The sequence below is a fragment of the Panthera leo genome, chromosome B1 (genome assembly GCF_018350215.1).
Source record: "Panthera leo isolate Ple1 chromosome B1, P.leo_Ple1_pat1.1, whole genome shotgun sequence".
NCBI lineage: Eukaryota > Metazoa > Chordata > Mammalia > Carnivora > Felidae > Panthera > Panthera leo.
The window spans coordinates 130,824,513-130,839,886 of record NC_056682.1 but is presented as its reverse complement, the minus strand read 5'-3'; the positions used below and the strand labels follow the sequence as shown (position 1 = coordinate 130,839,886).

Here is a 15,374-nt window from a genome sequence, read left to right as displayed (position 1 = left end):
TATAATGAGACATTTTAATTTTCACCATTTATATATAAACACAAGTTAATAAAACACATCACAAAACAGTAAAATTTTATAGTTAATATTTATAGGTGCATAGTTTCATGCTCACATATTTTTAAGTATTGTATATATTAACAAATTTCACAATACATCATTATTTTTAGACAGAATCATTAAAAGACACCTAGAAATCTTATAATATATGATAATAAATCACAACTTCTCAAGAACAGCAACAAAAAAATAGTGAAGATTTAGAAATAAGTGGTAGTCACTTAGGTGTTTTAATTTAACTTTTAGATTTGAAGCCACAATATCCACACAGCACACAAAGACCCTGCTACCATATATTCACTTCAGTGAGAAGGAAGCACTGAAATGCTGAGTAAGGGCAGGTACAGATAATTTCAATCACTGCTGATGGAAGAGTTTAAAATACACTGTAAAAACTTTGAGAAAAATGTCATGACTGGGCACGTTGGAACTGAGTACTTGTACAGGATGGAACATCTCTCAGTAGATCTCAAGAAACTGCGAGTAAAAGTATTTCTTATGCTTCGGGTTCATAGTCTTGATACCCTTCCTAATATGAAGAAAACCAAAAAGAAAACATGCAGTGTTAATATTAGTCATCAGGAATCAAGGATTTAGGGTGAATGAGATAGGACATGGATCACCACCTTGAATAAAGGTTCTGCAACTATTCAGTTATACACAATATGATCTTATTCTGTAACAGTTTTGTCTTCCTGTCAAATATAAAAATGAATTTTGCTGCTCAGAGTTAGGGTATCCAGATGCCATTTAACAATCATATGGTCTTTTTTTTGTAATGCTTATTTATTTTTGAGAGAGACACAGACAAAGTGTGAGGGGGGGGGAAGGCAGAGCGAGAAGGAATTCGAAGCAGGCTCTAGGCTCTGACCTGTCAGCACAGAGCCCGATGCAGGGCTCAAACCCGCAACCTGTGGGATCATGACCTGGGCCAAAGTCAGATGCTCAACCAACTGAGCCACCCAGGCGCCCCAATAATCATATGTTCTAATCGTGTAGAACAAGTTAGGTGGTCTATCTTGCTCCCAGTTTCCTCAACTGTAAGTTATGAGAGCCAAATCAAGTGGCCTAAAATCCTCTTCCAGGGCTAAAATGTTCTAATTCTTAAAGGGAGACAAAGACATTAAGGCAGGTGACGTTTTGAAAATCTTTTCTTCATCCTTGGCTTCAGTTATTACTTCTATTCTAAATCCCCCTGTCCCCAAACAATATGTAGATAACATCCACAATAAAAATATTAAAGGCCTTAACTAAAGTGGTCAGAATAGTCGTCCTAAAGAATAACTTGAATCAAGATCCTGCTTTAAAACAAATAAATGTACCTTCAATAACTCAAGTTGCTTTCTGAATACAGTACAAACTTAAATGTGAAGGTTCTTCTAGTATTCTACAATTTGTCGTTGACTCATCTCTGCAGTCTTAATCTGTCACAATTCTCTGTTCCCTAAACTGAAATCCTGTTTAATTATTCACTGTTCCTCAAACATATCCTTATGCATGCTCAGACATGCCTTGCTTCCAATATTACCTGTTCTAGAATATCTTCCTTTCATTTTGGCCATCATTATCTCCCATCCCCTACCACACCAATCAACATCAACTCTTGTATAAAACTCCCGATGACTCTAAACAGATTCTGTAAAATATTATACTTTTTTGTGTATCTTGCATATTTTGCCCTGTGATGCCTGATATATAGAAGACAGTCAATGTCTGTTAAAGGAATCATCATGAATAAATGAAACAGTAAATTTGTATTTGTTTTTATCAAACTTATTAGGATGGACTACTTGTGTCCTGGTACTATCAATTAACCTTCTTGTATATTCTATAGTGTTTAGCATTGTGCTGAACTTAAAAAGACTCAAAATTATTGGTAAAAATCTAAGCAAAAAAACCAAGTTAATTTCAATTTCTATAAATGGGATTATCAGTATGTCTTTTACTAATGCCAATATCTAACCTAACTACTACTAGTTTTAACTTAATTTTTAATGAATACTACATGTGTTTTGGTTATGATGTCTGGTTTTGGCATCAGTGTAGTATTGCCCTTATGGAATTAATTTGGGAGTATTGCTTCCTCTTTTTTTTTTCTGGAAGAGAAATTAATTGGTATTAATTATAATTAATAGTTATTAATTAAATGTTTGATAGAATTCACCAGTGAAGCTATATGGTCCTGGGATTTTGTGTGTGTGTGTGTGTAGATTTTCTTTTTCCTTTCTAAAAGAAAAATATTTTAATGTTTATTTTTAAAAGAGAAAAAGAGACAGAGCATAAGCAGGGGAGGGGTATGGAGAGAAGGAGACACAGAATCTGAAGCAGGCTCCAGACTCTGAGCTGTCAGCACAGTGCCTGACATGGGGCTTGAACCCACAAACGTGACGTCAGATCATGACCTGAGCCAAATTCAGTCGTTCAACTGACTGAGCCACCAGGTGCCCCTGTGAGCAGATTTTCTTAACAATAATTCAGTCTCTTTACTTTGTTATTGGTCTATTCAGATTTTCTATTTCTTCTTGTGTCAGCTTCATTAATCTAAAAGTATTTTTCAATTTTCCTTGTGATACATTTTCTATTTAAAAAAAACTTATTTCCAAATTAACATAGGTAAATTAGCTGTTTAAAATGCTAAATTGAAATACGTCAATGTTGCAAACCATGCACTTATCATATTTTTACTCTATAATTTTTGTGGGCAACTTTTATTTTACTATGCAAATATCTTGCTGGAAATGTATGGCAATAATAATTACTTTCCTTAGGCATTCAGTTGATTTATACAAAGTTCCATCTGGGGATTTATTTTAGAAAGTAAGTTTTTGAAGGGAGTTAAGATGGCAAAAGCTTGTCTTATCCTTTGAACACAGCTAGATAATTATCAAATCATTCATAACACCCAAGAAATCAATCAGAGGTGTGAGAGAACAAAAATGGCAAGTCTACAAGTAAAAAAGCAACCACCTTCCAGAAGGTGGGAGATGCAAGGTGTTGACTTGGGGGAGACAAAGCTGTGAGTATGGCGGCTGGGAGGAAACCTGCTTACAGAGGCTACTGCAAAGTATTATAGCAGTGGGGTACAAAATCTGAACTTTTAGAAGTCCCTCACAGTGGGGGATGTGCATGGCTTAAAGGTGCTCGCATGGCCAATTGGAGCAGAATCCAAGGAGTGGCAGTGTGGTCTGAGAATCCCATGGATCTCATGGTCTGAGGATCCCATGGGTCTGAGAGGCACCAATGTGTTGAGCTGTGTCCAGGCATAGGAGCTGGGACTTGGGCTGAGGGCATCAAGCAGGGGTGCCAGCTTTCTGCTCTTTGACATAAACTCTGAACTGCCATGGGGTGTTGTGACTGCTTTCCTAGCATGGGCTTGCAAAAAATGCAGCAAGACCTTCCCCCAGAGGAACAGAGCAGGTGCCGTGGAAGTCTTTACAATCTGGAGTTTTGAAACTCAGTTATGTGCCTGAGATAAAAAAGTTCGAACACAGGCAGAGTGAACACAGGGTTCTGACAGAAACTGGGAACACAAGAAGAGTGATTGAATACTCTTCTGTGAGGGCTCCCTGAAGAGTGGGGAACTGATCTTTCAGTTCCAAGGCTAGAGAGTAGGATGTTGCTATATTCATCCCACCCATCAGCTCTGAAAGCCTTCAGGGAGAAAACAAGCACCACCTAGTGGAGGCTGGAGCCCTATCCTTCTGCCTCTTAGAGGCACATTTCTAGGAAAACAAGTCAGCTTGAGAATCAGTACAACAGGCCTCTCCCCCAGAAGAGCAGCATGGACTCTCTTGCACCAAGTCTACTAATCATAGAGTGCACCAAAGCTTCAGCTCTAGGGGAAATAGGATCTAGTTTCCTCTTTATTTTGATTCTTTATTTTTTAATTATTACTTTTTCATTTACTTTCTTATTTTTAATTCCTTTTTTATTTTTATTTTCACATATATTACATATATATTTTTTTTTATTTTTGGATCTAGATTCCTTTAATAAGCAGACAAAAATAAACCCAGGATCTAGGTTTGTTGTTTTTTTGTTTGTTTCTGGGGAATGTTTTGTTTCTGTTTTTGTTTTTATTTCTCTCTTCTTTTCTGGACAAAAGGATGAGACAGAGAAATTCACCCCAAAAGAAAGAACAGGAATTAGAACTCATGGCCTATTGATTTAATCAATACAGATATAAGTAAGATGTCTGAGCTAGAATTTAAAACGATGATAAAGATATTACCTGGGCTTGAAAAAGCATAGAAGATACCAGAGAATCCTTTCTGCAGAGATAAAAGAACTAAAATCTAGTCAGACTGAAATTAAAATACTATAATCAAGATGTAAACCCAAATTGATGCCATGACAGCAAGGACAGATGAGGCAGAGGTATAAATTAGTGATATAGAAAATAAAATTATGGAAAATAATGAAGCTAAAAAGAAGAGGGAAACAAATGTCATGAATCATGAAGGCAGACTTAGGGAACTCAGTGACTTGTTAAAATGTAGTAACATTTGTATGAGAGGAGTCCCAGAAGTTGAAGAGAGAGAAAAAGGGGTAGAATGTCTATTCAAACAAATTATAGCTGAAAACTTTCCTAATTTGGGGAAAGACACAGATATCAAAATCCAAGAAGCACAGAGAACTCCATTAAACTTAACAAAAGCTACCATTGCCAAGATATATCATAGTCAAATTCACAAAATACACAAAGAAAGAATCCTGAAAGCAGCAAGGGAATAAAAGGCCTTAACCTTCAAGGGAAGACAGATCAGTTTCTGAGCAGACCTGTCCACTGAAACTTGGCAGGCCAGAAAGGAGTGGCAGGATATATTCAACTTGCTGAATGGCAAAAATATGCAACCACGAAGTCTTTATCCAGGAAGGCTGTCATTCAGAATAAGAAAAGAGATAAAGAGTTTCCCAGACAAACAAAAACTAAAGGAGTTCATGCCCACTAAACAAGCCCTGCAAGAAATTTTAAGGGGGACTCTTAGAGTGAAGAAAAAAAAAAAAAAGACAAAACAAAGACTATAAAAGACCAGAGAGCATTACCAGAAACACAAACCCTACAGGTAACACAATGGCACTAAATTCATATCTTTCAATAATCACTCTGAATGTAAATGGACTAAATACCCCAGCCAAAAGATATAGGGTAGCAGAATGGATTAAAAAACCAAGATCCATCTATTTGCTGCCTATAAGAAACTCATTTTAGACCTAAGGATACCTGCAGATTGAAAGTGAGGAGATAGAGAACCATCTATCATGCTAACTGAGGTCAAAGGAAAGCTGAAGTAGCCATACTTATATTAGACAAACTAGATTTTAAAACAAAGACTATAATAAGAGATGAAGAGGGTATTATATCATAATTATGGGATCTATCCAACAATAAGATCTAATAATAAATATTAATGCCCCCAACTTGGAAAACCCAAATATATAAATCAATTAACACCATAAAGAAACTCACTGATAATCATACAATAATAGTAGGGGACTTTAACACCCCACTTACAACAATGGACAGGTCATTTAAGCAGAAAATCAACAAGGAGACATGGCTTTGAATGATACACAGGACTGGATGGACTTAACAGATATATTCAGAATATTTCATCGTAAAGCAGCAGAATACACATTCTTTTTGAGTGCACATGGGACATTCTCCAGAATAGATTGCATACTGGTCATGAATCAGCCCTCAACAAGTACAAAAAGATAAAAATTAAAGCATGCATATTTTCATATCACAATGCTATGAAACTTGAAGTCAACCACAAAAAAAAATTTGGAAAGCACTCAAGTACACAGAGGTTAAAAACATCCTATTGAAGAATGAATGGGTTAATCAGGAAATTAAAGAAGAAATTTTTAAAAAATACATGGAAGCAAATGAAAATGAAAACACAACAGTCCAAAACCTTTGTGATGCAGCAAAGACAGTCCTAAGAGGAAAGTATATTGCAATTCAGGTCTATCTCAAGAAGCAAGAAAGGTCTCAAATACACAACCTAATCTTATAACTAAAGGAGCTAGAAGAGGAAAGGCAAATAAAGCCTAGCCAGCAAAGGAAGGCAAATAATAGAGACTACAGCAGAAATAAATGATATAGAAACAAACAAACAAAAAGAACAGATCAATGAAACTAAGAGCTGATTCTCTGAAAGAATTGACAAAATTGATAACCCCCTATACAGACTTATCAAAAAGAAAAGAGAAAGGACCTAAATAGATAAAACCATGAATGAAAGGGGAGAGATCACAACCATTACTACAGAAACACAAACAATTAGAATACTATGAAAAATTATATGCCAACAATCTGGGCAATCTGGAAGAAATAGACAAATTCCTAGAAATTCACAAACTACCAAAACTGAAACAGGAAGAAATTGAAAATTTGAAGAGACTCATAACCAGCAAAGAAATTGATCAATATTAAAAAAAAAAAAAAAAAAAAATCTCCCAACACAAGAGTTCTGGCTCAAGTGGTTTCCCAGGGGAATTCTATCTAACATTTAAAAAAGAGTTAATACCAATTCTCCTCAAACTGTTCCAAAAAATAAAAATGGATGGAAAGCTTCCAAACTCATTCTATGAAGCCAGTATCACCTTCATTCCAAAACCAGATAAAGACCCCACTAAAAAGGAGAATTACAGGTCAATATCCCAGATGAACATGGATGCAAAAATTCTTAATAAAATACTAGCAAAATCAAATTCATCAGTACATTAAAAGAATTATTCACTATGATTGATTATAATTTATTCCCAGACTACAGGGCTGGTTAAATATTCACAAATCAATCAACGTGATACACCACATTAATAAAATAAAAGATAAGAACCATATGATCCTGTAAATAGATGCAGAAAAAACATTTGACAAAATTCAGCATCCATTCTTGGTAAAAACCTTCAATAAAGTAGGGATAGATGGAACACACCTCAACATCATAAAGGCCATGTATGAAAGACCTACACCTAATATCCTCAATAGGGAAAAACTGAGAGCCTCTCCCTTACTGTAAGAACCAAGACAAGGATGTTCACTCTCACCATTACTATTTAACATAGCACTGGAAGTCTTAGCCTCAGCAATTAGACAAAATAAAGAAAGAAAAGGAAGAAACGCATCCAAATCAGCAAGGAAGAAGTAAAACTTTCATTATTTGCAGACAACATGATACTCTATGTGGAAAATTCAAAAGACTACACAAAAGTTTGCTAGAAGTAATAGATGAATTCAGCAAAGTTTCAGGATATACAATCAACATGAAGAAATTGGTTGCATTTCTATACACTAATAACAAAGCAGCAGAAAAAGAAATCAAGGAATTGATCCCATTTGCAATGCATGAAAAACAATATGATACCTAGGAATAAATGTAACTAAAGAGGTGAAAGATTTGTACTCTGAAAACTATAGAACACTTATAAAAGAAACTGCAGGGGAGACAAAGAAATGGAAAAGAATTCCATGCTCATTGATTAGAAGAACAAGCATTTTTAAAATGTCTATGCTACCTTAAGCAATCTAAACATTTAATGCAATCCCTATCAAAATATACACTTTTCATAGAACTAAAACTAACAGTCATAAAATTTGTATGGAACCACAAAAGATCTCGAATAGCCAAAGCAATCCTGAAAAAGAAAAATGAAACTGGAGGCATCCCAATTCTGGATGTCAAGCTATATTAAAAGCTGTAGTCATCAAGACAGTATGCTACTGGCACAAGAACAGACACATGGATCAGTGGAACAAAACAGAAAACACAGAAATGAACCCATAACTATATGGTCAACTAATCTTCAACAAAGCAATAAAAAGTATCTAATGGAAAAAAAGACAGTCTCTTCAACAAATGGATTTGGAAAAACTGGACAGCGAAATGCCAAAGAATGAAACTGGACCACTTTCTTACACCATACGCAAAAATAATTCAAAATGGATGAAAGATCTAAATGTGAGACAGGAAACCATCAAAATCTTAGAGAAGAACAGAGACAGCAATTATTTTTTTTTTAACGTTTATTCATTCTTGAGAGACAGGCAGAGACAGAGTGCAAGTGGGGTATGGGCAGAGAGACAGAGAGGGAGACACAGAATCTGAAGCAGGCTCCAGGCTCCAAGCTCTCAGCACAGAGCCCAATGCTGGGCTGGAACTCACAAACCATGAGATCATGACCTGAGGCAAAGTCCTATGCTTAACCGAGTGAGCCACCCAGGTGCCCTGAGGCAGCAATCCTTTTGACCTCAACCAGAATCACTTCTTAGTAAGAAGACATGTTGTTGAAAACAAGGGAAACAAAAGCAAAAATGAACTATTGGGACTTCATCAAGATAAAAAGCTTCTACACAGTGAAGGAAACAATCAACAAAACTAAAACTCAGCCTATAGAATGGGAAAAGATACTTACAAATGACATATCTGATAAAGGATTAGTATGCAAAATCTATAAAGAACTTATCAAACTCAATACCCAAAAAACAAATCACCCAGTTAAGAAAATGGGCGGAAGACATGAATAGACACTTTTTCAAAGAAGCCATCCAGATGGCTAACAGGTACATGAAAAGATGCTCAACATCATGCATCATCAGGGAAATACAAATCAAAACCCCAATGAGATACTACCTCACACCTGTCAGAATGGTTAAAATTAACAACACAAGAAACAACAGGTGTTGGCAAGGATGTGGAGAAAGAGCAACCCTCTTGCACTGTTGTTAGGAATGCAAACTGATGCATCCACTCTGGAGAAAAATATGGGGTTCCTCAAAAAAACTAAAATAGACCTACTCTAGGATCCATTGATTGCACTATTAGATATTTACCCAAAGGATACAAAACTACAGATTCAGTGAGATACATGCACCCCAATGTTCACAGCAGCATTATCAATGATAGCCAAACTATGGATAGTGCTCAAATGTCCATTGACTGATGAATGGATAAAGAAGATTTGGTATATATACACAATGGAATATTAGCCATCAAAAAAATGAAATCCTGCCATTTGCAACTACATGGATGGAGTTAGAATGTATTGTGATAAGCAAAATAAGTCAATCAGAGAAAGACAAATACCATATGATTTCACTCATATGTGGCAATTAAGATACAAAACAGATGAACTTCTAGAAAGAGGAGGACCAAAAAGAAAAGAGAGGGGAACAAACCACAAGAGACTCTTAATGATAGAGAACTGAGGGTTGATGAAGTGGAGATGTGGAGATGGGCTAGATAGGTGATGGGTATCAAGGAGGGCACTTGTTGTGATGAGCACTGGGTGTCGCATATAAGTGATGAATCACTGAATTCTATGCCTGAAACCAATATTGCACTGTATGTCAACTAACTAAAATTTAAATTAAAAAACACCATATTTAATAAAATAATTTTCCAATGCAATGTTCAGCAAACACTTTCTGTAAAGGTTAAGCAAATACAAATATTAGTTTGTGTGGACAACATAGTGTCTCTGTAGCTTTTTCTTTTTTTTTTTAAACAATACTTTACAAATGTAAAAACCATTTCTAGTTTTCAAGTTGTCTTCACAAAACATTCTGGATTTGGCCAACTTATCCCTCTAGAGAGTAAATAATTTTCAATAAAAACAAATGTAACGAAAATCTGAGAGGGACAGATTTTTGATACTGCTTATTAGAAAGACCCAACTTGAACTCCTGAAGTTTACTTTCAGAGTTGTATGTATATAAAGTTTTACCTCAGAAGGCATTTCGTATGCCTCATTGTCAGGATCAACAGGCATATCTTCCAGAATTCCTTCCTGTGGGCCTCCTTCTTCATTCTAAATGGGAAGCACAAGGGAATATGATGAGGTACCATTTTTTACTTTTTAAAAATTAAGCACACTTTGAAAATATCTTATATACCAAATGGTAAGAATGTTGTAAAAATGGCACTCCTTAATATTACTGCTGGCATTCTAAACTATGCAATACCTTTGCAGAAACATTATGGTGGTGTATTATTAACCTAAAAATGTACAGAATTTTTTCCCAAGTAATTCACTACCCAGGAAATAGTCCAAAGCTATAGTCCAAATATGTTTTTTTTACTGGATCAATGACAGCAGTGAAAAAATGATAGTATATTCATGATATAATGTTTAGAAAGATACAAAATTGTATATATTATAGACATCACCAGTGTATAATTCAGATACAAAGCTAAAAAGATAAAGAAAACCCAACAAAATATTAAAAGTACGTTTTATCGGGTAGTTATGTTTTTAGTTTTTTGTAAGTTAACTTATATAACCATTTGTAATGTGAAAGTATACATATTTTATAATTTATTTTTAAGTGTTGGCAAAGAAATTGTTTTCTGAAGTTTCAAAACTGAAACCATATATATATATACACACACACACACACACACACACACACACAAACCAAACGCATGATCCTCAAATTTACCACATCTCTCTCTTTAGAAACAAGATGCCATAAAACTCAGCTTGAACTTATGTCTCTACTAGTATCCTTCATTAATACCTTTTGTTGTTTTGCATTGATTCCAGTAAAGTGATTATAAAAAGATAAAGTTCACTGAAAGTTGAAAAAGCAGAGGGGGCAATGGGAGCCTAAAACGGACTTACTCAAAGAGATCAAATAGTCCCTCAGCCAATGTAGGTTATGTTTAAAAATATGTCTTGTGCAAATAATAGTTCTTCCTATCTTTATCAGTGACTGACAGGAAGGCAGAAGGAAAAGAAATGGATGCCCACGAGAAAAGGTCAAACTATAGCTCATGCCTACATTAGCAGGGCTGAGGAGTTTATATATCATCTTCTCCTGCCCTCCCTTTTTATACACCAAAAAGCCCATTTATTTTTTAAATGTGGAATAAAGATATTGTTTCTATAGTGTTTCACCTGTTAGCACAAACCAAGAATACAGGTTCTATTGAATAGTGGTTAGCTATGAGGTCTGTAGCATCATAAGCCTTGAGTTCAAATCTTAGCTTTTCTAGATTCTAGATTCTTTTATTGAAATATAATTAACATATAGTGTTATATTAGTTTCAGGTGTACAACATAATGATTCAACAATTCTATACATTATTCAGTGCTTACTATGACGAGTGTAATCACCATCTGTGACCAAACAATGTTATAAACTCACTGACTATATGCCCTATGCTATACTTTTCATCTCGGTGACATATTCATTTTATAAATGGAAGTTTGTGCCTCTAAATCCCCTTTACCTATTTCATCCATTGCCCCGCCCACCTCTCCTCTGGCAACCACCTATTCTCTGAATTTCAGAGACTGTCTCTTTGTTCATTTTTTTTTGTTTCTTAGATTCCCCATTTGAGTGAAATCATATGGTATTTGTTTTTCTTGTCTGACTTATTTAACTCAGCATTATACCCTCTAGATCAATATTGTTGCAAATGGAAACATTTCTTTCTTTTTCATGGGTAATATATCATTGTGTGTGTGTACATACACCACACCTTCTTTATACATTCATTTTTTCCATGGACACTTAGGTTGCTTCCATATATTGGCTATTGTAAATAATGCTGCAGTAAACATAGCAGTGCATACATCTTTTTATGCACTAGTTTTAGTGTTGTTATTTTCCTTGGGTAAATACTCAGTCGTGGAAATACTGGGTCATATGGTATTTCTATTTTTAATTTTTTGATAAAACTCCATATTATTTTCCAGAATGGCTGCAGCAATTTTCATTTCCATCAACAGTGCACAAGTGTTCTTTTTTCTCCACATCCTCACCAACACTTGTTATTTCTTGTCTTTTGGATTCTAGCCATTCTGATAGGTCAGGTAATAAATATTATGGTTTTGATTTGCATTTCTTTGATGATTACTGATGTTGAGCATCTTTTCACATGTCTGTTGGCCATCTGTATGTGTTCTTTGGAAAATGTCTACTCAGGTTCTTTGCCCATTTTTTTTATTGTATTGTTTTAGTTTTTTTTTTTTATATTGTATAAGATATTTATATATTTTGGATATTAACCCCTATTGGATATAGCATTTGCAAATATCTTCTCCCATTCAGTAGGCTCCTTTTTGTTTTTGTTTTTTTTTTTTTTAATGTTTGTTTATTCTTGAGAGAGAGAGAGAGACAGAGGGGAAACACAGAATTTGAAGCAGGCTCCAGACTCCAAACTGTCAGCACAGAGCCTGATGTGGGGCTCGAACTCACAAACTGTGTGAGCAAAGTCAAATGCTTAACCCACGGAGCCACCCATGTGTCCCAGTTTTATTGACTATGGTTTCCTTCGCTGTGCAAAAGCATTTTATCTTGGTGTAGTCTCAAAAGTTTTTTTTTTTGGCTTCAGTGCCGTTGTCTAAGGAGACATATCTAAAAAAAGTGTTTCTACAACTGATGTCAAGGAAATTATTGCCTATGTTTTCTTCTAGGAGTTTTATGGTTTCAGGTCTCACATTTAGGTTTTTAATTGATTTGAGTTGATTTTTGTGTATAGTATAAGTGGTCCAGTTTCATAATGTTGCATATAGTTATCCAGTTTTCCCAATACCATTTATTGAAGACTTTTTTCCACTATATACTCTTGTGTCCTTTGTAGTAGATTAATTGACCATATAAGCATGGGCTTATTTCTGGGTGCTTTATTCTCTTTGCTTTATCCATGTGTCTATTTTTGTACCAGTACCATACTGTTTTGTTACCACAGCTTTGTAGTATATCTTGAAATCTGGGATTGTGATACCTCCAGCTTTATTCTTCCTCAAGATTGCTTTGGCTGTTTGGGGTCTTTTGTCGATCCATATGAATTTAAAAATTATTTGTTCTAGTCCTGTGAAAAATGCCATTGGTATTTTGATAAGGATTGTATTGAATCTATAGATGGCTTTGAGTATTATGGACACTTTAACAATACTAATTCTTCTATGAGTTCTTTCCATTTATTTGTGTCATCTTCAGTTTTCTTCATCAATGTTTTATAGCTTTCAAAGTATAGGTCTTTCTCCTTGGTTAAGTTTATTCCTAAGTATTTAATCCTGTTTAGTGTGATTGCAAATGGGACTTTTTTCTTAATTTCTCTTTCTGATGCTTTGTTATTAGTGTATAGAAATGCAACAGATTTCTGTACATTAATTTTATATCCTGCAAATTTACTGAAATTATTTATCAGTTTTAGTAGTTTTTTGGTAGAGTCTTTAGGGTGTTCTATATATAGCATCATGTCATCTGCAAATGGTGAAAGTTTTACTTCTTCCCTATAAATTTGTATGCTTTTTATTTTTCTTGTCTGATTACTGTAGCTAGGACTTACAGTACCATGTTGAATAGAAGTGGTGGATGGACATCCTTGTCTTGTTCTTAGGAAAAAAAAAGCTTTTGTTTTTTCTCCATTGAATATGATATTATCTGAGGGTTTTTCATATATATTCTTTATTATGTTGAAGTATGTTCTCCCTGGACCAACTTTGTTGAGGATTTTTATCATGAGTGGATGTTGTACTTTGTCAATTATTTTTTTTTGCATCTATTGAGATAATCATATGGTTTTATCCTTCCTCTTGTTAATGTGATGTATTATACTGGTTGATTTGCAAATAGTGAACACTTTTATCCCTGGAATAAATTCCAATTTATTGTGGTGAATGATTTTTTAATGTATTATCAAGTTTGTTTTGCTAATATTTTATTGAGGATGTTATGTCTATGTTCATCATATATATTGGCCTGTAGTTTTCTTTTTTTTTTCCCAGTGTCTTTCTCTGGTTTTGATATCAGAGTAATTTTGGCATCATGGAATGAATTTGGAAGTTTTTCCTTTTCTCCTTCCTCCTCCCCGCTCCTTCTGCCCCTCTTCTCCCTCCTCCCCCCTCTTCAACACTCTCTACCATCCCCCTTCTCCCCTTTCCCCCTCTTTCTCTTCTTTTTCTTTTGAACACTTTCAGAAAAATAGTTGTTAACTCTTTAAATGTTTGGTAGAATTCACCCATGAATCCATCTTGTCCTGATTTTTGGTTGAGAGTTTTTGATTACTGATCCAAGTTCATTGCTAGTAATTCAAATTTTCTATTTCTTCCTGATTCCATTTTGGAAGGTTATATTTTTCTAGATATTTGTCTACTACTTTTAGGTTTTCCAGTTTGGCATATAATTTTTTATAATATTTACCTATGATTTTTTTTTTTTGTATTGCTGTGGTGTTATTCCTTTTCATTTCTAATTTTATTTGAGTTCTTTTTTTAATATTGTTGATCTTTACAAAGAGCCATATCTTTGTTTCATTGATCTTTACTATTGTTTAATCTCTATTTCATTTATTTCTGCTCTAATCTTTATTATTCCATTCCTTCTATTCACTTTGGGTTCTTCCTTTTATAGGCCCTTCTGGTATAAGATTGGTGTTGTTTATTTCATATTTTTCTTGTTGAAAGTAGGCTTATATTGCCATAAACTTTTGTCTTCAAATTTCTTTTGCTGCATCAAAAGATTTTGGACTATTGTGTTTTCATTTTCATTTTTTTCTGTTTATTTTTCCTCTTTGATCTTGGTAGGCCCATTCATTGTTTAGTAGCATGTTGTTTAGCCTCTGTGTGTTTGTGTTCTTTCCATAATTTTTCTTGTAATTGATTTCTAGTTTCATACCATTATAGTCAGAAAAGATACATGAAATAATTCCTTTCTTCTTGAATTCATTGAGATGTTTTTTTGTGGCCTAACATGTGATCAATCATGGAGAATGGTTCATGAGCACTTGAATAGAATGCGTTTTCTTCTGTTTTTAGATAGAATATATTTATATATATCTTGTCTAATCTGTTGCTCAAAAGCACTTTTTCCTTGTTGACTGTCTTTCTGGATGATCTATCCCCTGATGTAAATGAAATGTTAAAATCCCCTATTATTACTGCATTGCTGTCAATCTCTCCTTTTATGTCTGTTAATAGCTGCTTTATGTATGTAGGTGCTTCCATGTGGAGTGCATAGATATTTACAATTGTTTTATCCTCTTTCCTTTATATAGTACCTTTCTTTGTCTCTTGCTAGTCTTTGTTTTAAAGTTTATTTTATTTAAGAAGTGTTACTGCCCCAGGTTTTTTTTTTTTTTTTTACATTTACATTTTCACGGTAAATGTTTTTCCATTCCTTGACCTTCAATTTTCATGTGTCTTTACTTCTGAAGTATCTTATAGACAGCATATAGATGGGTCTTATTTTCTATCTATTCAGTCACCCTGTGTCTTTTCATTGGAGTATTTAGTCTATTTGCATTTAAAATAATTATTGATAGGTGTGTACTTACCGCCATTTTGTAACTTGT

General features: G+C 34.4%; 1 protein-coding gene and 1 long non-coding RNA gene across 3 annotated transcripts in view; one reads left to right on the top strand and one right to left on the bottom strand.

The window, feature by feature from the left end:
- Positions 1–15,374, top strand: part of LOC122218046 — a 263,924-nt gene that overhangs the window by 191,369 nt on the left and 57,181 nt on the right. The gene's annotated exons all lie outside the window — the stretch shown is intronic.
- Positions 312–15,374, bottom strand: part of SNCA (synuclein alpha) — a 154,144-nt gene continuing 139,081 nt past the window's right edge. The window contains exons 5-6 of the mRNA XM_042935899.1: positions 9,796–9,879; positions 312–589 (exon numbers count right to left, since the gene is read on the bottom strand). Coding sequence (XP_042791833.1) covers positions 557–589; positions 9,796–9,879 — 117 coding nt within the window. The 3' untranslated portion in view covers positions 312–556. The remainder of the gene's footprint in view (positions 590–9,795; positions 9,880–15,374) is intronic.